Raw genomic sequence first — 25,747 nt, 5'->3', positions numbered from 1 at the left:
CACTCAGAACTCCTGGATGTCACGAAGTATTGTTAGCTTGTTAGCATTCTGAGCGTATTATCGGTTCCGTCTTTTGCCTTGTTTTGACCTTTGCCTGCTTTCGTGTTTATGAATGTTTGCTACCTGCCCTGACCCACGCCTGGATTATTGAATACTGTTTTTGGATTTTCTCTGATATTCCTGTTTGCCTGATGTTTGATCCTTGCCTGTTTTGGAATTTGGCTAATAAACCAGCATTTGGATCTAACGTGTTTCACGTGCCTGACATCATTAGTGTACAGTATACATGCGAATACAAAACAGTGTCATCAACCAGCTACCATGTTAATGTTAAGATGGTAATAATATAATGTGAACAAAACAAAAAGGTACCACATGAGTAGATTAGATTTTAGAGGAATTGTGTATCTACTAAATGTATTTAATCATAAGGCCTTATTTATTTATTTATTTACAGATAATACGATTTTTTTTAATATATATATGTATGTATTTATGTATATTTGGAAGGTACATATGTAGCTTGCCTAGAGCTGCTCTGAAGGAGGTCATGGATCTCGAAGGTCTTCAGGAAATGGAAAATGTGTATTTAGATATCCAGAAAGCTGTAATTGTGTGTTTTTTGATCGTTTGTACCACAGCATCACCTGATGGTCAGGTATGGAGTGAAAACAGGAAAGGTTTGTAGAGTTCTGTATATTCTTGATTAAAACAGCTAGGAGTCTGATAAACATTGTTAGCTACAAAAGGCCTTTCTGTAAGAAAAGATTAATTCTTAAATTAGATTAGATGTGTGGCTTTTCTGTTAAAAACACTGGCAATGTGTCATTTCCAGGCCACAAGAGCAGGTGTTAATGAGATACTGGGAATATTTACACAGGTTTTTGTACTGAATAAAGCAGATATGCAGCACTGTGTAATAAGCAGCACAGAAGTACACTGCACTGTCATTGGATAAAAGATTTTTAATGGTCAAAGAGACGTTTTTGTTTCCATCCCCAACAATCTCCACTTTAGCCTTAAAATCATTTTCAATTTGTGTTGAAGATGTTCCCCACTGGTATCCAATAAAGGTCAGTCCCTGGTCTTGTCTGTACCAGTTGATCTGATTATAACTTGGTACACTGTGTTCACACTGGATTTTAACAGATTGTTGATGGTTGCCAAAGAGATCAGGAGGATTCTGTTTAACACGATTACTCTGAGAAAAACCTGCAATGAGAGAGAATATTGATTGAAATGATATTCAATGGCATTAATGTAAAAGTGCCTAAACAGCATTAATATGAATAAAAGTTTACCTCCAGGACATATAATTAAAACCCATATAATACTGGCAGCTCTGATCATGATGAAAAACTGAATGTCTATTGTGCTGATTTGTACTTGCGTGTCTGTTGTAGTAAAACATGTGATAAAGTTTACCACATGTTTAAACAGCACAGCGCCCCCATATGAGAAAAATAAGAACTGCATCTCTGTTGAGAAAGAGAAATTATGGAAAATGAAATGTATATTGTAAGGTAATGACAGTTTATAGCTAACAGGAACAAACTTGTTTTGAGGATGTTTCATGTTATTAAAACCTGTTACAGGTCTACGTCTCGTTACCGAGCCACTACCGCTAGGAGGCGAGACTGTAAGTAAAATAAAAGTCAAGTAGGATGTGATTATTAAATTACATAATAAAAAAATTAATTAAAACAACATTAATTTCAATGTAAATATGTTATTACTTAAATCTAAAAGGACAAACTATATTACATTATTGTGTAATAGTCCTGAAGAGTGAGACATATGTTGAGTTTCACTGAAAAAGTAATTATTTTGATCATTTAATAGACGAGGACTCCCTCTGTCTGTTTTATTAGTGACTGCAGTAACATTAGTGCAGGTGTTTTTGTTCAGCAGTGCAGTAACTCTGTAACACTGTGCTCACTTACTGCACAGAAATATACAGCGCTGTCGTCTGTATCCAGATCCTTCACAGTTAAAGATCCATTTGCAGCTATTTTTTTAACAGTAGAAAATTTATTTTTATCCACAGAGCCAAAATCTGGTTCACTACTGGGGGTTTTGTACACGATGAGCTCCATACTCTGTCCTTGGCGCTGTCTGTACCAGTACATATGAAAATAGCTAGCATCTTTATTATGACTGCACTTCATTTCAGCAGATTCTCCTTTTAGTTTCCAGGAGACACTGGGGATTTGTGTGACTCCATTTTCTTCTGCTAAAACTAAAGCACAACAAATAATTTAAAAGAATGATTTTATTTGTATTTACAAGTTATATTCAGTTTGTAAACACAAATCTCATACCTGAAGTCCAGTAAAGCAGGAAATTCAGATTGATTATAGCACATATCATACTGGTTTATGTTGGTTGTGGGAGAAAATAAAAGCTCTACAGTCTGCTGCAGATGTACCTTGTTGATGAGCAGCTGGAGGAAGTGACATCAAAACCTTCTGAAGTCTTCCTGTCACATGTTGAATATTGAATTGGTTTGCTTTCTGATCATTAAATCCTATGATTTTATTTTAATGTAAAGTTGACTTTAACTTTAATATCATGTCTGTAATGCAGTTTCATTGTGAATGTTGAACAACAATAGTTAAAAATTGGCAGCTAAAAATCTGAGATACTGTAATTGTGTGTTTTCAGATCTTTTGTATCACAGCAAAACCCGATGGTCAGGAATGGATTAAAATAGAAAAGATTTGTAGATTCCTGTTCATTCATAAATAAATCAGGAGGCATCCGATGGACATTGTTCAGCAATTTTGGTAATTATGAAATAATCACTGTGATGTTCATCTTGGCTCTTCATCTGAGACAATGGCAGCATGTGTATCTTCTGAGAGTCTGTTCAGAGTTTTAAGGCTCAAAACTCTTCTATGTGGGAGAGGGAGGAACATCTGATTCAGGAAAATTCAAACCAAAAGTTTGACTGATCGTTGCTTGACCTAAAAGTTACTTTGATACAAGAATATGATGTAATTTACTACAGTTAAACTTACAATTTGTATAACATTATTAAAGCCATGTTTGAAGTTTATAGAACTGCTTGTAGATAAGATTTAATACCAATAGTATAATTGTCTGTAATCATGTAAATGTGGCTTTTCTGTTAAAAACACTGGCAATGTGTCAATTCCAAGCCACAGGAGCAGGTGTTAATCTGATACTGAGAATATTTACACAGAGGTTTTTGTATTGAATAAAGCAGATATGCAGCACTGTGTAATAAGCAGCACAGAAATACACTGCACTGTCATTGGATAAAAGATTTTTGATGGTCAAAGAGAGGTTTTTGCTTCCATCCCCAACAAACTCCACTTTAGCCTTAAAATCATTTTCAATTTTTGGTGGTGATGTTCTTATCTGATATCCAATAAGGGTCAGTCCCTGGTCTTGTCTGTACCAGTTGATCTGATCATAACTTGGTACACTGTGCTCACACTGGATTTTAACAGATTTTTGATGGTTGCCAAAGAGATCAAGGGGAATCTGTTTAACACGATTACTCTGAGAAAAACCTGCAATGAAAGAGAATATTGATTGAAATGATATTCAATGGCATTAACATAAAAGTGCTTAAACAGCATTAATATGAATAAAAGTTTACCTCCAGGACATATCATTAAAACCCATATAATACTGGCAGCTCTGATCATGTTGAACATCATGTGTGTACTGTAGTAAGCTGTATTACGTTGTAGTAAAACATGTGATCAAGTTTCCCTCAAGTTTGAACAGCACACCGCCCCATATGAGGAAAATAAACAGACAAACTGCATGTCTGATTACTGCCACGCCTGCTCACAATCAAGAAATCACTTAAACAAGTCCTGACTCACAAAGCGATCCTCAAAAGCTACACAACAATTGAGATCTATCAGTCTGGAAAAGGTTACAAAGCCATTTCCTAAGCTTTGGGACTCCAGCAAACCACAGTGAGAGCCATTATACACAAATGGTGAAAACATGGAACAAGAGAGCAAAGATGACTCATTCAAGATGTCACAAAAGACCCCACAACCACATTCAAACAACTGCAGGCCTCACGTGCCTCAGTTTAGGTCAGTGTTCATGACTCCACCATAAGAAAGAGACTGGGCAAAAATGACTGATGCAGTGAACGTGACAAAAGCCACCTCGTTTTGAGTCTGTGGCAGAATATGAATTCTGTTAATCTAATGTACGTAATTCAATAGTCACATTACTGATCAAATAAATGCAAATATATTGTAAATCAAAAATCATAGCTGAAATCAGCTGCAATGTTTATGCAGTGTTTCATTTTTTTTCTTGATGAAGCTAAACCTTTATTACCATTCTTGCGTTCTTGCAGCTGTATTCCAGTAAAATTGATCTAGGTTTCTAAGATTTGCTCCATGTCTAATGGACCTTATGAGAATTGTGTGATAGTGTGGAATCATGAAATATTTGTTCAGTTCCACTCTTCAGTTTTCATAAAAGAAAAGGGATTATATTATTTTGATCATTTATTAGACAATAACTCCCTCTGTCTGTTATTAGTGACTGCAGTAACATCAGTGCAGGTGTTTTTGTTCAGCAGTGCAGTAACTCTGTCACACTGTGCTCACTTACTGCACAGAAATATACAGCGCTGTCGTCTGTATCCAGATCCTTCACAGTTAAAGATCCATTTGCAGCAATTTTTTTAAAAGCAGAAAATTTATTTCTATCCACAGAGCCAAAATCTGGTTGATTACTGGTTGTTATGTACACGATGAGCTCCATACTCTGTCCTTGGCGCTGTCTGTACCAGTACATCTGATTATAGTTAAAACCTTTATTATGACTGCACTTCATTTCAGCAGAATCTCCTTTCAGGTGCCAGGAGACACTGGGGATTTGTGTGACTTCAATCTCTTCTGCTAAAACTAAAGCACAACAAATGATTTACAAAGATGAATTTATTTGTATTCACAAGTCAAATTCAGTTATATGCATATATTAATAGTACCTGAAGTCCAGTAGAGCAGGACATGCAGACTGATTATAACAATGATCATGGTGGTTAGTAATGACAAGAGAGGCACTAAGAGCTGAGGACCACAGATGGCTGCAAACACATCCTATTGAGGATCAGCTGGAGGAAATGACATCAAAACCTTTTCATTCTTCTTCCTGTCACATGTTGAATACTAAACTTTCACTGTAATCAATCCTTAATCTTGCCCTTTAAATCCACCATATATTAATTATAAAAGGAAAACAAAATATCTAAATGAGTCTAAAAGATTTATTTGTGCAATATAATAAATGATAAAACACATAAGTAGAAATAATTATAAATTATTTTAAAAACACTTTTTTTTAATTGTCAAATACTAAGTTAATAAATAGTTCAGTAAATAGTTCATAACACATCTAATTATGATAATGACCAAAAAATGACCAGATAATGACTATATTTTCAAAACATCACACATCATAAATGTCTTGTAATGATATTTCCGAGCCAGTGATCAGGTGTGTAGTGTAGTTTAATGATGGCAGCTTTTACGTTTACTTTGAAAGCCTACAGCAGGTGGAAGATTTGTGCTGTTCTGAAGTAGAAGGTTTTTGTTATAGATCACAGAGTTCTGTAGCACTGTGTCTAATCTCACAGCACTGTCATCTAGCTGCAGATTTTGTAATGGTAAGTGTCCCATTATTGCTTCCATCTCCAACCAACTCGATTTTGGATTTCAGGGAATCTTCAGGATACAGAAAATGTCTATTTAGATATCCGAGAAGCTGCAACTGTGTGTTTTCAGATCGTTTGTACCACAGCATCACCTGATGGTCAGGTTTAGAGTGAGAACAGGAAAGATTTGTAGATTCCTGTATATTCTTGATTAAATCATGAGGAGTCTGGCGAACATTATTAGCTGCAGAAGACCTTCCTGTGTAAAAATAAAAGATTGGAGTCATTCAGCAATTTTACATATAGACTCACACAATATAAAATCCTTCTCAATATGAAGAACGGTTGCCACAGTGTGAAATTATAATAGGAAAAGTGTATGATTACCAATATGGCAGACGAATAACACAGTTCAGTCAGGACCACTTGAGTCAAAATAAAGACAATTCTTTGAAATATTTAAATTTTTATTTGCAAGCTTATGAAATTTACATTTGGCGGTATGGCTCTGTTCTGAAAGCAGCTTCGTGGGGGGACAATCTCCCATTAACTGGGAAAGCAGCCAGACAAAATCCCCCCCAAACAGACCATACCAGGCTCCAGAAGACTCCAGATCATCATGAACATCATGCCATCCCAATTTCCCAAGGAGCAACCAGCACCTTTAACGTTCCACTCCTGGAGTGCCACTCCAAGCGAGGCACAGCATAACGTAACAAAACACCTAGCAAAGCACGGCCTAACTCATCACAACAGCCTAGTGAGGCACAGCTCAAGGTAAACGCCTAGCAGGCATGGCCTAACACATCATAACAGCCTAGCGAAGCACAGCGCAACGCATCACAACAGCCTAGCAAGGTACACAGTTCAACGTAACCTAACATGGCCTAGCAAGGCATAGCATAACGCAACGCAACGCAACACAACATAGCCTAGCGAGGCACAGTACCATATACTGTACCATAACACAGTCCAGCGAAGCATAGCACAACGTATCACAACACAGCCTAGCGAGGCATAGCATAACGCATCACAACAGTCTAGCAAGGCACAACATATGGTAACGTTACCTAACACGGCCTAGCAATGCAACACAACATAGCCCAGCAAGGCACAGCACAACACACCATAACACAGCCTAGCGAGGCATAGCATAACGCATCATAACAGCCTATCGAGGCACAGCCCGACGTATCACAACAGCCTAGCGAGGCACAACATAGCGTAACGTAACCTAACACGGCCTAGCAAGGCACAGCACAACGCAACAAAACAAGCCCAGCATAACACATAACACAGCCTAGCGAGGTATAGTGAGGTATAGCATAATGTATCATAACAGCCAACGATGCCTAACATAGCGTAACATAACATAGCTTAGCAGGGCATAGCATAACGTAATCTATCGTAGCTTAGCAGGGCATAGCATAACGGAACCTAACGTAGCTTCTCAGGGCATAGCATAACGGAACCTAACATAGCTTAGCAGGGCATAGCATAACGGAACCTAACATAGCTTTGCAGGGCATAGCATAACGGAACCTAACGTAGCTTCTCAGGGCATATCATAACGGAACCTAACATAGCTTGGCAGGGCATAGAATAACGGAACCTAACATAGCAGGGCATAGCGTAACATAACATAGCTGAGCAGGGCATAGCATAACGTAACCTATCGTAGCTTAGCAGGGCATAGCATAACGGAACCTAACACATCTTAGCAGGGCATAGCATAACGGAACCAAACATAGCTTCTCAGGGCATAGCATAACGGAACCTAACATAGCTTTGCAGGGCATAGCATAACGGAACCTAACATAGCTTGGCAGGGCATAGCATAACGGAACCAAACATAGCCTAGCAAGGCATAGCATAACGGAACCTAACATAGCTTAGCAGGGTATAGCATAACGTAACCTATCGTAGCTTAGCAGGGCATAGCATAACGGAACCTAACACATCTTAGCAGGGCATAGCATAACGGAACCAAACATAGCTTCTCAGGGCATAGCATAACGGAACCTAACATAGCTTTGCAGGGCATAGCATAACGGAACCTAACATAGCTTGGCAGGGCATAGCATAACGGAACCAAACATAGCCTAGCAAGGCATAGCATAACGGAACCTAACATAGCTTAGCAGGGCATAGCATAACGTAACCTAACATAGCCTGGTGAGGTATAGCATAACATAACATAGCCTAGCAGGGCAAAGCATAAAGTAACCTAAAATAGACTAGCAAGGCATAGCATAACATAACAAAGCCTCATGAACAAAATAAAGCCTCGGCGACCCAATCCCCAGACACGGAATCTGGCACTAGGGACATGGAATGTCACCTCGCTGGGAGGGAAGGAGCCTGAGCTGGTGCGGGAGGTTGAGAGATACCGACTAGATATAGTTGGGCTCACCTCCACACACAGCTTGGGCTCTGGAATCCAACTCCTTGAGAGAGGCTGGACTCTCTACTACTCTGGAGTTGCCCATGGTGAGAGGCGGCGGGCTGGTGTGGGCTTGCTCATAGCCCCCCAGCTCAGCAACCATGTGTTGGAGTTCACCCTGGTGAACGAGAGGGTCGTTTCCCTGCGCCTTCGGGTCGGGGATAGGTCTCTCATGGTCATTTGTGCTTATGGGCCAAATGGCAGTGTAGAGTACCTGACCTTCTTGGCGTGTCTGGAAGGAGTGCTGGAAAGTGCTCCGACCGGGGACTCCGTCGTTCTACTGGGGGACTTCAACGCTCACGTGGGCAGTGACAGTGACACCTGGAGGGGCGTGATTGGGAGGAGCGGCCCCCCCGACCTGAACCCGAGTGGTGTTCTGTTATTGGACTTCTGTGCTAGTCACAGTTTGTCCATAATGAACACCATGTTCAAGCATAAGGGTGGCCATCAGTACACATGGCACCAGGACACCCGTAAAGAGAGGGGCGGTGCTGTCAACTGATCACCACCTAGTGGTGAGTTGGATCCGATGGTGGAGGAGGAAGTTGGACAGACTTGGCAGACCCAAACGTACTGTGAGGGTCTGCTGGGAACGTTTGACAGAGTCTCCGGTCAGAGAGATCTTTAACTCCAACCTCCGGCAGAGCTTCAATCAGATCCCGAGGGAGTTTGGAGACATTGAGTCCGAGTGGACCATGTTCTCCACCTCCATTGTCAACGCGGCCGCTCGGAGCTGTGGCCGTAAGGTCTCCGGTGCCTGTCGTGGTGGCAATCCCCGAACCCGGTGGTGGACCCTGGAAGTAAGGGATGCCGTCAAGCTGAAGAAGGAGTCCTATCGAGCCTGGTTGGCTCGGGGGACTCCGGAGGCAGCTGATAGGTACCGAAAGGCCAAGCGAGCTTCAGCCCGGGTGGTTACGGAGGGAAAAACTTGGGTCTGGGAGGAGTTCGGTGAGGCCATGGAGAAGGACTATCGGTTAGCCTCGAAGAAATTCTGGCAAACTGTCCGGTGCCTCAGGAGGGGGAAGCAGTGCCCTGCTCACACTGTTTACAGTGGGAGTGGGAATCTGCTGACTTCGACTGGGGACATCCTCGGACGGTGGAAGGAATACTTTGAGGATCTCCACAACCCCACCATCATGTCTTCCACTGAGGAAGCAGAGGGTGGGGGCTCAGTTGTGGACTCGTCGATTCCCCAAGCTGAGGTCACTGAGGTAGTTTGAGAAGCTCCTCAGTGGCAAGGCACCGGGGGTAGATGAGATCCGCCCTGAGTACCTCAAGTCTCTGGATGTTGTGGGGCTGTCTTGGTTGACACGCCTCTGCAACATCGCATGGAGGTTGGGGACAGTGCCTCTGGACTGGCAGACTGGGGTGGTGGTCTCTCTGTTTAAGAAGGGGGACCGGAGGGTGTGTTCCAACTATAGGGGGATCACACTCCTCAGCATCCCTGGAAAAGTCTATGCCAGGGTACTGGAGAGGAGAATTCGGCCGATAGTCGAACCTCGGATTCAGGAGGAACAATGCTAGTTTCATCCCAGTCGTGGAACACTGGACCATCTCTATACCCTCGCCAGGTTGCTGGAGGGTTCATGGGAGTTTACCCAACCAGTTCACATGTGTTTTGTGGATTTGGAGAAGGCTTTCGACTGTGTCCCTCATGGTGACCTGTGGGGGTGCTCTGGGAGTATGGGGTCCGGGGCCCTCTGTTAAGGGCTGTCCGGTCCCTATTTGACCGGAGCAGGAGTTTGGTTCGCATTGCCGGCAGTAAGTCAGACTTGTTCCCGGTGCATGTTGGACTCCGGCAGGGCTGCCCTTTGTCACCGGTCCTGTTCATTACTTATATGGACAGGATTTCTAGGCGCAATATGGGGCCGGAGGGGGTCCAGTTTGGGGACCACAGGATTTCATCTCTGCTTTTTGCAGATGATGTTGTCCTGTTGGCTTCCTCAAACCAGGACCTTCAGCGTGCACTGGGACGGTTTGCAGCCGAGTTTGAAGCAGCGGGGATGAGAATCAGCACCTCCAAGTCCGAGGCCATGGTTCTCAGTCAGAAAAGGGTGGCCTGCCCCCTTCAGGTTGGTGGAGAGCTCCTGCCTCAAGTGGAGGAGTTTAAGTATCTTGGGGTCTCGTTTACGAGTGAGGGAAGGATGGAGCGGGAGATCGACAGGCGGATTGGTGTATCTTCTGCAGTGATGCGGTCGATATACCAATCTGTTGTGGTGAAGAAAGAGCTGAGCCACAAGGCGAAGCTCTCTATTTACCGGTCGATCTACGTTCCTACCCTCACCTATGGTCATGAGCTTTGGGTCATGACCGAAAGGACGAGATCCCGGATACAGGCGGCCGAAATGAGTTTCCTCCGCAGGGTGGCTGGGCGCTCCCTTAGAGATAGGGTGAGGAGCTCGGTCACTCGGGAGGAGCTCAGAGTAGAGCCGCTGCTCCTCCACATCGAGAGGAGTCAGCTGAGGTGGCTCGGGCATCTGTTTCAGATGCCTCCTGGACGCCTCCCTGGGGAGGTGTTCCGGGCATGTCCAACCGGGAGGAGGCCCCGGGGAAGACCTAGGACACACTGGAGGGACTATGTCTCTCGACTGGCCTGGGAACGCCTCGGTATTCCTCCGGAAGAGCTGGAGGAAGTGTCTGGGGAGAGGGAAGTCTGGGCATCCCTGCTTAGACTGCTGCCCCCGTGACCCGGCCCCGGATAAATGGTAGAAGAAGATGAAGAAGAAGAAGGGATAGCATAACATAACCTAACATAGCCCAGTGAGACATAGCATAACATAACGTAACATAGCCTAGCAGGGCATAACGTAACCCAACATAGCCTAACAGGGCAAGGCATAAAGTAACCTAACATAGCCTAGCGAGGCATAGCATAACATAACATAGCCTAGCAGGGCATAACATAGCCTAGCGAGGCATAGCATACCGTAACTTAACATAGCTTAACAGGGCATAGCATAACGTAAACTAACATAGCCTGGTGAGGCATAGTATAACATAACATAGCCTAGCAGGGCATAGCATAACGTAACCTAACATAGCCTAGCAAGGCATAGCATAACGTAACATAGCCTAGCAGGGCATAACGTAACCTAACAGCCTAGTGAGGCATAGCATAACATATCATAACAGCCTAGCGAGGCATAACATAGGGCAACGTAACCTAACCTGGCCTAGCGAGGTATAACATAACGTACCACAGCCTAGCACGGCATAGCATACCGTAACCCAACATAGCCTAGCGAGGCATAGCATAACCTAACATAGCTTAACAGGCCATAGCATAATGTAACCTAACATAGCCTAGTGAGGCATAGCATAACAAATAGTGCCTAATGGTTAGACATTAATGGCTGCCCACTGCTCCGGGTGTGTGTTCACGGTGTGTGTGTGTTCACTGCTGTGTGTGTGCACTTTGGATGGGTCAAGTGCAGAGAACGAATTCTGAGTATGGTTCACCTTACTTAGCCGTATGTCACGTCACTTTCACTTTCACCTAACATAGCCTAGTGAGGCATAGCATGACATATCATAACAGCCTAGCGAGTCATAACATAGCGTAACGTAACCTAACCTGGCCTAGCCTAGCATAATGCAACATAGCCTAGCAAGGCGTAGCCTACCTAGCATAACAGACTGTACAACACGCCAGCCCGGTCGCTTCCGGCTCAACAAACGCACCATTAGACACGAACATGCGTGCCATATCAATTTACCATAAGTTCAAAGAGTCTTCAAAACATCCCCTTCAGCTCGAGTATACTAATAGTAATCACGACCTCTTATAGTCCCATATCGCGAAACCAAAATGAGATAGCTGTGGTTTAAACTCTAATTAGCCGTCAAATTTGAATTGCAGCAGCAAAGCAGAGGCAGCAGCCCCACAAAAGTAGATTGCGGTATAAGACTCCAAATAGCCGCCGAGTTTAAATCGCAGTTGCAGCAATGCAGAGGAAACAGCCAAGCAGACAGACTGAAAAAAGCATTTAAATAGGGCGCCCTGTTTGAAATGGACCAATAGCGCACTTAGGAATCAGATCAGTTGATGGGCGGGGTTAGAAAATTGACATCAGCTGATAGCCGAGCTTGACTATGTGGCCTGCCTGAACTGACGCTGAACGCTATATTTATAGTCAATAAAGCAGTGATCATCTTGACTTTTTTCCTGTTTCTGTAACTGCTGCTAGAATATTGATGTAAAGGTACAGTGATGTGGCGTCATAAAACGCCCCCATATGGTCGATAAACAAAATACGTCATTAAAAAACTCTGTCATAGACGTAATGAGATAATATGAGTACAACATCCAAAAAAATAATTATAGTTCATTCTATACAATAGTTTACATATTTCTCACCAATGTACTATAATGTACATCTTTGCTTAATTTATACAAAATATTCATAACTTATTTGGCACCAAATTTCTTTGCAGATAAGTGATTTTTAAACTGATTCCACTTATAGCTCACACTTCAGCAGTGAAATCAAAATATTGTTGTAACTATTTATCCAATCACCCACAATGACACAGCTAAAACTAAAATTTTATAGTCCTACCAGTTTATTCTAAATCTTTAATAGACGAGGACTCCCTCTGTCTGTTTTATTAGTGACTGCAGTAACATCAGTGCAAGTGTTTTTGTTCAGCAGTGCTGTAACTCTGTAACACTGTGCTCACTTACTGCACAGAAATATACAGCGCTGTCCTCTGTATCCTACGGAAGCGTATTGCATTCACTTGAGAAAAAAAAATCTACTCTGTTTTTCTGAATATTTCTATCCACAGAGCCAAAATCTGGTTGATTACTGGTTGTTATGTACACGATGAGCTCCATCCTCTCTCCTTGGCGCTGTCTGTACCAGTACATCTGATTATAGTTAACATCTTTATTATGACTGCATTTCATTTCAGCAGAATCTCCTTTCAGGTGCCAGGAGACACTGGGGATTTGAGTGACTTCAATCTCTTCTGCTAAAACTAAAGCACAACAAATTATTTACAAAGATGTTAGTTCAGTTATCTTCAGTAGATGTTCAGTTATATGCATATATTAATAGTACCTGAAGTCCAGTAGAGCAGGACATGCAGACTGATTATAACAATGATCATGGTGGTTAGTAATGACAAGAGAGGCACTAAGAGCTGAGGACCACAGATGGCTGCAAACACATCCTATTGAGGATCAGCTGGAGGAAATGACATCAAAACCTTTTCATTCTTCTTCCTGTCACATGTTGAATACTAAACTTTCACTGTAATCAATCCTTAATCTTGCCCTTTAAATCCACCATATATTAATTATAAAAGGAAAACAAAATATCTAAATGAGTCTAAAAGATTTATTTGTGCAATATAATAAATGATAAAACACATAAGTAGAAATAATTATAAATTATTTTAAAAACACTTTTTTTTAATTGTCAAATACTAAGTTAATAAATAGTTCAGTAAATAGTTCATAACACATCTAATTATGATAATGACCAAAAAATGACCAGATAATGACTATATTTTCAAAACATCACACATCATAAATGTCTTGTAATGATATTTCCGAGCCAGTGATCAGGTGTGTAGTGTAGTTTAATGATGGCAGCTTTTACGTTTACTTTGAAAGCCTACAGCAGGTGGAAGATTTGTGCTGTTCTGAAGTAGAAGGTTTTTGTTATAGATCACAGAGTTCTGTAGCACTGTGTCTAATCTCACAGCACTGTCATCTAGCTGCAGATTTTGTAATGGTAAGTGTCCCATTATTGCTTCCATCTCCAACCAACTCGATTTTGGATTTCAGGGAATCTTCAGGATACAGAAAATGTCTATTTAGATATCCGAGAAGCTGCAACTGTGTGTTTTCAGATCGTTTGTACCACAGCATCACCTGATGGTCAGGTTTAGAGTGAGAACAGGAAAGATTTGTAGATTCCTGTATATTCTTGATTAAATCATGAGGAGTCTGGCGAACATTATTAGCTGCAGAAGACCTTCCTGTGTAAAAATAAAAGATTCGAGTCATTCAGCAATTTTACATATAGACTCACACAATATAAAATCCTTCTCAATATGAAGAACGGTTGCCACAGTGTGAAATTATAATAGGAAAAGTGTATGATTACCAATATGGCAGACGAATAACACAGTTCAGTCAGGACCACTTGAGTCAAAATAAAGACAATTCTTTGAAATATTTAAATTTTTATTTGCAAGCTTATGAAATTTACATTTGGCGGTATGGCTCTGTTCTGAAAGCAGCTTCGTGGGGGGACAATCTCCCATTAACTGGGAAAGCAGCCAGACAAAATCCCCCCCAAACAGACCATACCAGGCTCCAGAAGACTCCAGATCATCATGAACATCATGCCATCCCAATTTCCCAAGGAGCAACCAGCACCTTTAACGTTCCACTCCTGGAGTGCCACTCCAAGCGAGGCACAGCATAACGTAACAAAACACCTAGCAAAGCACGGCCTAACTCATCACAACAGCCTAGTGAGGCACAGCTCAAGGTAAACGCCTAGCAGGCATGGCCTAACACATCATAACAGCCTAGCGAAGCACAGCGCAACGCATCACAACAGCCTAGCAAGGTACACAGTTCAACGTAACCTAACATGGCCTAGCAAGGCATAGCATAACGCAACGCAACGCAACACAACATAGCCTAGCGAGGCACAGTACCATATACTGTACCATAACACAGTCCAGCGAAGCATAGCACAACGTATCACAACACAGCCTAGCGAGGCATAGCATAACGCATCACAACAGTCTAGCAAGGCACAACATATGGTAACGTTACCTAACACGGCCTAGCAATGCAACACAACATAGCCCAGCAAGGCACAGCACAACACACCATAACACAGCCTAGCGAGGCATAGCATAACGCATCATAACAGCCTATCGAGGCACAGCCCGACGTATCACAACAGCCTAGCGAGGCACAACATAGCGTAACGTAACCTAACACGGCCTAGCAAGGCACAGCACAACGCAACAAAACAAGCCCAGCATAACACATAACACAGCCTAGCGAGGTATAGTGAGGTATAGCATAATGTATCATAACAGCCAACGATGCCTAACATAGCGTAACATAACATAGCTTAGCAGGGCATAGCATAACGTAATCTATCGTAGCTTAGCAGGGCATAGCATAACGGAACCTAACGTAGCTTCTCAGGGCATAGCATAACGGAACCTAACATAGCTTAGCAGGGCATAGCATAACGGAACCTAACATAGCTTTGCAGGGCATAGCATAACGGAACCTAACGTAGCTTCTCAGGGCATATCATAACGGAACCTAACATAGCTTGGCAGGGCATAGAATAACGGAACCTAACATAGCAGGGCATAGCGTAACATAACATAGCTGAGCAGGGCATAGCATAACGTAACCAACCCCTCCTTGAACCGCCACCTTATCTTGGTGGAAGGGTTTGCATGCCTGAATGATCCTAGGAGCTATGTTGTCTGGGGCTTTTTGCCCCTGGTAGGGTCTCCCAAGGCAAACAGGTCCTGGGTGACAGGCCAGACAAAGAGCAGTTCAAAAAAGCCCTTATGAGAAAAGTTAAATCAAGGTCCGTGACATCGCCCGGTAAGGCGCAACCGGGGCCCCGCCCTGGAGCCAGGCCCAGGGTTGGGGCTCGCGTGCGAGCGCCTGGTGGCCGGGTCTTGCCCCACGGATCTCCTGTGGGCCCACCACCTGCAGGAGAAACCGTAAGGGGTCGGTGCAATGTGGATTGGGTGGCAGTCGAAGGCAGGGGCCTCGGTGACCCAATCCCCAGACACGGAATCTGGCACTAGGGACATGGAAGATAGGTGAGGGGGGGGGGTCGCTGGGGGGGAAGGAGCCTGAGCTGGTGCGGGAGGTTGAGAGATACCGACTAGATATAGTTGGGCTCACCTCCACACACAGCTTGGGCTCTGGAATCCAACTCCTTGAGAGAGGCTGGACTCTCTACTACTCTGGAGTTGCCCATGGTGAGAGGCGGCAGGCTGGTGTGGGCTTGCTCATAGCCCCCCACCTCAGCAACCATGTGTTGGAGTTCACCCTGGTGAACGAGAGGGTCGTTTCCTTGTGCCTTCGGGTCGGGGATAGGTCTCTCACGGTTATTTGTGTTTACGGGCCAAATGGCAGTGTAGAGTACCCGACCTTCTTGGCGTGTCTGGAAGGGGTGCTGGAAAGTGCTCCGACCGGGGACTCCGTCGTTCTACTGGGGGACTTCAACGCTCACGTGGGCAGTGACAGTGACACCTGGAGGGGCGTGATTTGGAGGAAATCCCCCCCCCGACCTGAACCCGAGTGGTGTTCTGTTATTGGACTTCTGTGCTAGTCACGGTTTGTCCATAACGAACACCATGTTCAAGCATAAGTGTGTCCATCAGTACACATGGCACCAGGACACCCTAGGTCGAAAGTCGATAATCGACTTTGTGGTTGGTTCATCTGACCTCTGGCCGTATGTCTTGGACACTCGGGTAAAGAGAGGGGCAGAGCTGTCAACTGATCACCACCTGGTGGTGAGTTGGATCCGATGGCGGGGGAGGAAATTGGACAGACTTGGCAGACCCAAACGTACTGTGAGGGTCTGCTGGGAACGTTTAACAGAGTCTCCGGTCAGAGAGATCTTCAACTCCCACCTCCGGCAGAGCTTCAACCAGATCCTGAGGGAGGTTGGAGACATTGAGTCCGAGTGGACCATGTTTTCCATGTCCATTGTCGACGCGGTCGCTCTGAGCTGTGGCCGTAAGGTCTCTGGTGCCTATCGTGGTGGCAATCCCCAAACCCGGTGGTGGACCCCGGAAGTAAGGGATGCCGTCAAGCTGAAGAAGGAGTCCTATCGTGCCTGGTTGGCTCGGGGGACTCTGGAGGCAGCTGAAAAGTACCGAAGGGCCAAGCGAGCTTCAGCCCGGGTGGTTACGGAGGCAAAAACTCGGGTCTGGGAGGAGTTCAGTGAGGCCATGGAGAAGGACTATCGGTTGGCCTCGAAGAAACTCTGGCAAACCGTCCGGCGCCTCAGGAGGGGGAAGCAGTGCCCTGCCCACACTGTTTACAGTGGGTGTGGGAATCTGCTGACTTCAACTGGGGACATCCTCGGACGGTGGAAGGAATACTTCGAGGTTCTCCTCAACCCCACCGACCTGTCTTCCACTGTTGAGATCCGCCCTGAGTGCCTCAAGTCTCTGGATGTTGTGGGGCTGTCTTGGTTGACACGCCTCTGCAACATCGCGTGGAGGTTGAGGACAGTGCCTCTGGACTGGCAGACAGGGGTGGTGGTCCTTTTGTTTAAGAAGGGGGACCGGAGGGTGTGTTCCAACTATAGGGGGATCACACTCCTCAGCCTCCCCGGAAAAGTCTATGCCAGGGTACTGGAGAGGAGAATTCGGCCGATAGTCGAACCTCGGATTCAGGAGGAACAATGCCGGAGGGAGTCCAGTTTGGGGACCACAGGATTTCGTCTCTGCTTTTTGCAGATGATGTAAGTATCTATGGAGTTTAAGTATCTTGGGGTCTCGTTCACGAGAGAGGGAAGGATGGAGCGGGAGATCGAGAGGCGGATTGGTGTATCTTCTGCAGTGATGCGGTCGATATACCGATCTGTTGTGGTGAAGAAAGAGCTGAGCCACAAGGCGAAGCTCTCTATTTACCAGTCGATCTACGTTCCTACCCTCACCTATGGTCATGACCGAAAGGACGAGATCCGGGATACAGGCGGCCGAAATGAGTTTCCTCCGGAGGGTGGCTGGGTGCTCCCGTAGAGATAGGGTGAGGAGCTCGGTCACTCGGGAGGAGCTAAGAGTAGAGCCACTGCTCCTCCACATCGAGAGGAGTCAGTTGTGTCTCGGGCATCTGTTTCGGATGCCTCCTGGACGCCTCCCTGGGGAGGTGTTCCGGGCATGTCCAACCGGGAGGAGGCCCCGGGGAAGACCTAGGACACGCTGGAGGGACTATGTCTCTCGGCTGGCCTAGGAACGCCTCGGGATTCCCCCGGAAGAGCTAGAGGAAGTGTCTGGGGAGAGGGAAGTCTGGGCATCCCTGCTTAGACTGCTGCCCGCGACCCGGATAAGCAGTAGAAAAAGGGATGGATGGATGGAAAATATAAGCAAATAACACTACAACATGGTCTTAAAAGGAATTTTCAGGATTTTTTTTTTTGTAATCTGACGATTCCTAATTACAGTTTGTATAATTAACCCATTCAATACAAAATATTGTATGTATTGTACAAAATGTACAAAATATTGCAAAACAACCATGGAGTAATGGGATTGATCAGATATACCATTTCAGAGATAAGTGATCCAAACAATGAAGACGGATTTAAAGATCGATTCACACTGAGCAGACAAAACACACTCGCAGGAAGTCTGACCATCTCTAAACTCCAGCAATCAGACTCTGCAGTTTATTATTGTGCAGCCAGTCAGCACAGTGCTGTATAGTCCCACACACACATTACTAAAACTTCACACACACAAACACACCTGATGCTTTTTATCTGTATGTTGTACATTTAAACATCTGCTATTTTATATGGATATAGTGACTGAACACCACAAAGATTATTTGATCTTTGATCTCTTCAGCAACTGATGAACTTGACATCTATTAACATTTGTTCAAAAAGCTGTCAAAATGTCAGACTACATCAAGGTGTGTGTCCGATTGATGTATAGTACCTGTGTTAATCAGTAGGACATTTTCTGAGCATATCACTGTGACCTTGAATAAGCTAATGCAGTAATTTAAGATGAATGAATCAATCAACTCATAATGACATTTATTGAAAATATATCGTGAATGTTTTTTTTTAGCCCTTTAACGGGGAGGACAAACTGTGTAAAATTTCAACAGACCTCACCTATCTTAACCACTGAATCCAGCGATGTAACAATCCATTGTAGACATGATGATAGTAACTTTTATGTACTGGTAACAGCAAAACAGCCTTCAAGTTGGATGTGCGATTAATGCAGTTGGTGTGCCAAAGTACGAGGGTGGATTTCAAGATCGGTTCAAAGTGAGCAGGAAAACTGACCATCTCTGATCTCCAGCAGTCAGACTCTGCTGTTTATTATTGTGCAGCCAGTCAGCACAGTGCTGTATATTCACACACACTCCTTACTAAAACTTTAACATGTGCAAGAGGTTTGTTATATGATGAGGTTTTATATTAACATTTGGTATTTTATTTGGCTATGATGACTGATCTCCACTATGACTATTTATGCTTTTAAAATATAAGCAAATAACACAACAACATGGTCTTAAAAGGAATTTTCAGGATTTGTTATTGTAGTCTGACCGTTCCTGATTACAGTTTGTATAATGAATCCATTCAACCATGAGCTTTATTAATGCCAATCAGTCTTTCTGGTGCAAGACATTTTGTGAGTGTGTTACAGGGAGAAAGTTAGAGATCTAAAAAATTGCAATGCTTTTATGAGATTTCCTGGTTTATATGTAGAAGCTCAACATTCCCCGCCCCTTTGTACCAGAATAAAGTCTCATGTCAATGTGTTCACTCAAGCTGTGCCTTATGAAGATGTCTGGTTCTCGTGAACTTTTTGTGTTCTTCATTTTGTGTTTTGGTATGATTTTTTTAATGTTGCATTATACTGACTTTATTCAGAATTAAAATATTAATGTTTTATTATTTCCTTTTTTCATCGCTCCTAGTCAATAAAAAAGAAGAGAATGAGATCAAAAATGTAAGTTGCTCTGGATAATTACACACTGTAGTAAACCATAAGGCCACCTTATTGTAGTTATGGGGAAAGTTCTTTGAATCCAAATCAGATATTTGGTAAGCAAATAATATGGTGTCTTTGTTACATGTCTCTAAGGATAATTTTAGATTTAAAGCAATAGGGGGAGATATTTCACAATCAGAAAAATTAGTCTGACTCTCAAATGAAACCCATAACACCCCACCCACTCTGAAACTCTGTTTTTTCATTATGTACTCTGTCAGGTATATTTAGTTGAAATGGCAATAAAAGCTTCTTGACTTGACTCAATTTAACAAAAAAAAAATCAGTTGTATTACTATTCAGTTGTATTGCCTCAACATTTAATGCTTTTGAATTATTTCCTGGTTTAAATGTGGAAGCTGAACACACTCCTCCCCTCTGTATTAGTATAAAGTCTCATGTCAATGTAAAAGTTGTGCCTCATAAGGATGGATGGTTCTTGTGAACTCTGTGTGTTCTTCATTTTGATTATAGGTAGGATATTTTCCAAATATTCACATCGCATTAACTTTTTGATGTGGAATCTTATTGAAGTTTGACAACTCTTTCTGTTGTTGTTTTTTTTTTTCAACAGGGAGCATAAAGTGTATCAATTTTCAACAGAAGGCATCAATGCTAGTCAATGTAAAAGACGATGTAGTTATTGATTGTAGACATGATGACAATAGCATGAATAATATGTTATGGTATCAGCAAAAAAACATCACTGACATGAGTTTAATCGGTTATATCTTTGGAGAAAAGGGGAGTCCAAACTATGAGGATGCATTTAAAACTCACTTCACAATGAGCAGAAAGAGCATGACTGAAGGAAGCCTGACCATCCCTACCATCCAGTCATCAGACTCTGCTGTATATTACTGTGCAGCAAGTAAGCACAGTGCTACACACTTACACAACAGCCTTACTAAAACCTCAAACCCTGCCTCAAACTGTGTATTACTCAAGACAGTTTAAATTGTAGGTGCTGATAACCAAACTATGGCATAATCAGAAGAGCTTATGAAGAATAAAACAGCAATCTTGTACTTTTTTCTTTCTTTGTATTTACTTTCTTAACATAAAAGGTCTTTATTGGAATGCTTCTGGGGATTTCAGTTTCTGGTGATTATACTTGCAGCATTAATTACATTCAGTTTTGGCAAAATTATATATTACAAGAACATACTGTAGGTCCTTTATGATTGAGTAAAGTGTACTGCTTAACATGGTGGGGGAACTGAAACACTGTATTTAGGATCATAGACAGAATTATATGTGAGATTTGCATCAGTAAACAGGGATGTGGTAGCCTACTGGTTAAGGTATTGGATTAAAAATTGAAAGGTTGTGAGTTTGAATCCCACTGAAACCAAGCTGCCCCTGCTGGGCCCCTAAACAAGGCCCTTAATGCACAGTTGTGTAAAATGAGATTAAAAATGTAAGTTGCTCTGGATAAGGCATCTGCTAAAAGCTGGAAATGTAAGGTTATAGAATTTAGTTTATATAAAATATAAAGATTAGACAGTCATTGTTATCAAATGTTATCATTTAGAAATGTTGTAAGTGTACTGACATTCAGATATTTAGGATTACTATCTAGTTTAATTGAACCATGAGTGTTTCACACTGTAGTAGACCAAAAGGCCACCTTATTGTAGTTATGGGGAAAGTTCTTTGAATCCAAATCAGATATTTGGTAAGCAAAGAATATGATGTCCTTGTTATATGTCTCTAAGGATAATTTTAGATTTAAAGCAATAGAGGGAGATATTTCACAATCAGAAAAATTAGACTGACTCTCAAATGAAGCCCAAGACACCCCACCCACTTCCACTAGTAGCTGTGCAACATGCAACAACTTTTCCAGACTCACTTAAGCTGTGCATCAGAAGGAAGTATACCTGTACTCTGTCAGGTATATTTAGTTGAAATGACAATAAAAGATTTTTGACTTGATTTGAACAGACTAATATTAACAATAAAGTCAGTTGTATTCCTATAATTTTGTCAGAGAACTCAACATTTAATGCTTTTGAAGGATTTCCTGGTTTAAATGTAGAAGCTGAACACACTCCTCCCCTCTGTATTAGTATAAAGTCTCATGTCAATGTAAAATTGTGCTTCATAAGGATGGATGGTTCTTGTGAACTCTGTGTGTTCTTCATTTTGATTATAGGTAGGATATTTTCCAATTGTTCACTTTGCATTAACTTTTTAATTTGGAAACTTACTGAAGTTTGACAACTCTTTGTGTCTCTACTCTTTGACTACTCTCTTTTTTTTCAACAGGTAACGTAAACTGTATCAATTTTCAACAGAAGACATCAATGCTAGTCAATGAAAAACAGGATGTGGTTATTGAGTGTAGACATGATGACAGTAGCATGTATAATATGTTATGGTATCAGCAAAAAAACATCACTGACATGAATTTAATCGGTTATATCTATGGAGAAACCGGGAGTCCAAACTATGAGGATGCATTTAAAACTCAGTTCACAATGAGCAGAAAGAGCATGACTGAAGGAAGTCTGACCATCCCTAACATCCAGTCATCAGACTCTGCTGTTTATTACTGTGCAGCAAGTAAGCACAGTGCTACACACGTACACAACAGCCTTGCTAAAACCTCAAACCCTGCTTCAAACTGCATATTACTCAAGACAGTTTAAATTATAGGTGCTGATAACCAAACTATGGCATGATCAGAGGAGCTTATGAAAAATAAAACAACAATCTTGTACTTTTTTTCTCTCTTTTTATTTACTTTCTTAACATTAAAGGTCTTTAAAAATTCTTTTTATTTCCCTTATTTTGTTTGAATTTCTGAAAATGTTCATCAGAGGGAACTTGTCTATAATATATTTTCTTTTAGTGCAATAATTGTGCAGTATCATGCATCATTGGGATTGTGTCTTTAAAAATGTTTAGTATGCTATACAGTATGGTCCTTCAAACGATCTTTCATCCGACAGCAAAGTAAACAAGCACGTAAAATGTCTGCAGTCAAATGTCCTTTGAGTTACGCAACTCACAAACATGCTTGAATGGTGACTCAATTAAACTCTAATCCAGAGTAAAATATTTGAAAATAAAATGCAAATGATTTTCTGGATCAGCAACTAAAGATTATTTCTTCCTTCTGTCTCAAAGTAAACACCTAATGTACCTTCTTGTACTGTAAGTTAGAGTTCGTGTTAGTTGTGATTCAAATCAGGCCTGGATAAGGACTGGATTTTCATATATTTTAAGGTTTCGTTTATACTGTAGAATTATTGAAGTTTTGGGTCAACAGGGGGGGATATTTCTTAAGAATAGAACACTGAAACTCTCTCTCTCTCTCTCTCTCTCTCTCTCTCTCTCTCTCTCTCTCTCTCTCTCTCTCTCTAAGCTGCATTTAAATTAACTGCCAATTAATGACAATAATTCACTATAAGAAAATACATAAATACCTATTTTAAATCTATAACTATTCAGAGATCTGAAGCTATTTATCATTTGTTGCTTTTCAGAACTTCCTGATTTAAATGTTGACTTTATCACATCATCATACCCCACCCACCTCTAATAGTGTAAAGGAAATGTAAATACTCTATAATGTCAGATTGACTCAGGCTGTGTATCAGAAGGATGTATGGTATTCATGGACACTGTGTGTTCTTCATGTTGTTTTTTGGTAGGATGTCTAAAAATTTATTAAGTATTATTTAATCGTATTGACTTTAGTATATTAAAATGGTCTTATAAGTATTTCTTTCTATTTCTTTTTTTGACTTTAACAGGGAGGGCAAACTGTGTGACACTTCAACAGGCTTCATTAGTTCTAGTCAGTGAAACAAGGGACGTTACAATTAACTGTAGCCATGATGCTAACAACTTACCAGTAATGTTGTGGTATCAGCAAAAAAATAGCACAGTTATGACACTGAGGAAGGATTTAACAATCGATTCACAATGAGCAGAAAAAGCATGAAGGAAGGAAGTCTGATGATCTCTAAACTCCAACTATCAGACTCTGCTGTTTATTACTGTGCAGCCAGTGAGCACAGTGCTGCATATTTACAGACCTGCCTTACTAAAACATCAGACACCATTGGTTTGTTATCTGATGAGGTTTAAATTACTTTCTGTTCATATGGATATTGTGACTAAACCCAACTATGATTATTTTAGGTTTTTGAGCTAACTGTTGCTCTTAACAGCTATTTGTATTCGTTCAGAAAATGTCCATGGTTTTATTTCAAACTTGTCATTTTCTTTTTTTATTTTAAATAATAATTATACCTGTTTTTAAATATTTTTATTTGCATTAGATTTACATTCAACAGGAATTTTATAATACAATTGTTCGGTATCTGCACCAAAGCTAAACCACAAATCTCATGGATTTGTATTTATTAAATTTCTAATCTTTCTTTCAATTATACAGTTTTGTTGCAAGGAATTGTGTTATTATTATTGCTAGTAGTAGTTTCAATTATACAGTTTTGTTGCAAGGAATTGTGTTATTATTATTGCTAGTAGTAGTTTTTTCATGTATCCCAAAATAAAGAGAACATCCTAAATAGAATCATATAATATATAATAAAAGCTACATATGAGAAACAAATCATTTCAAAGAATACAAAATAAGCGATAATTATTGAACAGCATGATGTCCAGAGAGCTGTTGCTACCAATAAATCAAGCCAACAACAAGCCACATAATCAAAAATAAAACCATCTGGGAGATAAGAAAACCATCAGCTGTGGCCAAATCAACTGTAGTACATTCATAAAAAGAAAAACTTAACTCAGGAACATCAAAATATCTGAATGACCACAGAATCCAACTGTGGAAGATGAGGTAGAAAATTCTCACTACAGATGGACAATCACCCAAAGCAACCCAAGACTTTCTAAGGCAAAGAAGTGGACTACAATGACCAAGTCAGTCACCTGATCCAGGTGAACATGCGATTGCTGAAGATGAAACAGAAAAGGAAAAACACATCAAGAACAAACAGGAACTGCAGTTAATGTTTGGCAGTGCAACACCATGGAGGAAACCCTTTGGCTGGTGATGTCTATGAGTTCCAGACCATCACTGAGTGCAAAGCATTTGGGACCAAGAATGAAAAATGTCTATTTCATTTATGATTAGGTTAGTACGTCTTGTAAAAAATGTGGGACCGCAATATGGAAATGTACCATAAAACTCTAGTGTTTTAGATGTACCTACTCTCAAATTAAAGATGAACATCTGCCTATTGACTATTAACTTATAACTCCGATAAACTTTGTGAAATGACTAAAATACCAACAAATTTTGTTAAACAGTCGTAAAACCGTTAAAATATTCAAATATTTATAAGAGATAGCTGTAGCTGTCTAGGATGTGAAAGTAACCAGTTATTCAGAATGAAATGATAATGTGTTCTAAATCTATACAAATTCAGATGTGAATAAAATTGAAAGATTTTAATAGAAAATCGAATTAAATTTTGAATTGGAAATTTGACTTATGTTGTGAAGACTTCCTGCTTTAAATGTGAAAGCTCATAACATCATCACAACCCACCCATCTCTAATAGTGTAAAGGAAATGTAAATGCTTTAAAGTTTGTCAGACTCACTCAGGCTGTGTATCAGAAGGATGTATAGTACTTGTGCTTTCTGGGTTTTTTCTATTCTGTTTTTTGGTAAGACATTTTTCAAAAAGCAAACTGTGACCTTAAACAAAATAAAGCAGTTTCTGAAGATGACTAAATATCTGAATGAATGCATGAATATGGACTCATATTTACTTCTGAATCTAAATTATAGAATGTTTTGGTTTTATTTTTGATAATTATTACTTTTTTTTTAACAGGGAAGGCAGACTGTGTGAAATTTCAACAGAGTCCATCGATCATAGCCACCAAA

At 41.4% G+C, this 25,747-nt stretch overlaps 1 gene segment (V, D, J or C); it reads right to left on the bottom strand.

Annotated features, from left to right (window-relative positions):
- Positions 1-805: 805 nt before the first annotated feature.
- On the bottom strand, positions 806-3,731 carry LOC113659607. The segment is given in 2 exon segments: positions 806-1,212; positions 3,629-3,731. Coding segments are annotated over 2 exon segments (468 nt in total).
- Positions 3,732-25,747: the final 22,016 nt, after the last annotated feature.

This window comes from Tachysurus fulvidraco, chromosome 12 (genome assembly GCF_022655615.1).
Source record: "Tachysurus fulvidraco isolate hzauxx_2018 chromosome 12, HZAU_PFXX_2.0, whole genome shotgun sequence".
In the NCBI taxonomy this organism is placed as follows: domain Eukaryota; kingdom Metazoa; phylum Chordata; class Actinopteri; order Siluriformes; family Bagridae; genus Tachysurus; species Tachysurus fulvidraco.
The sequence above is the reverse complement of the archived record's forward strand: the minus strand, read 5'-3'. Positions and strand labels throughout refer to the sequence as shown.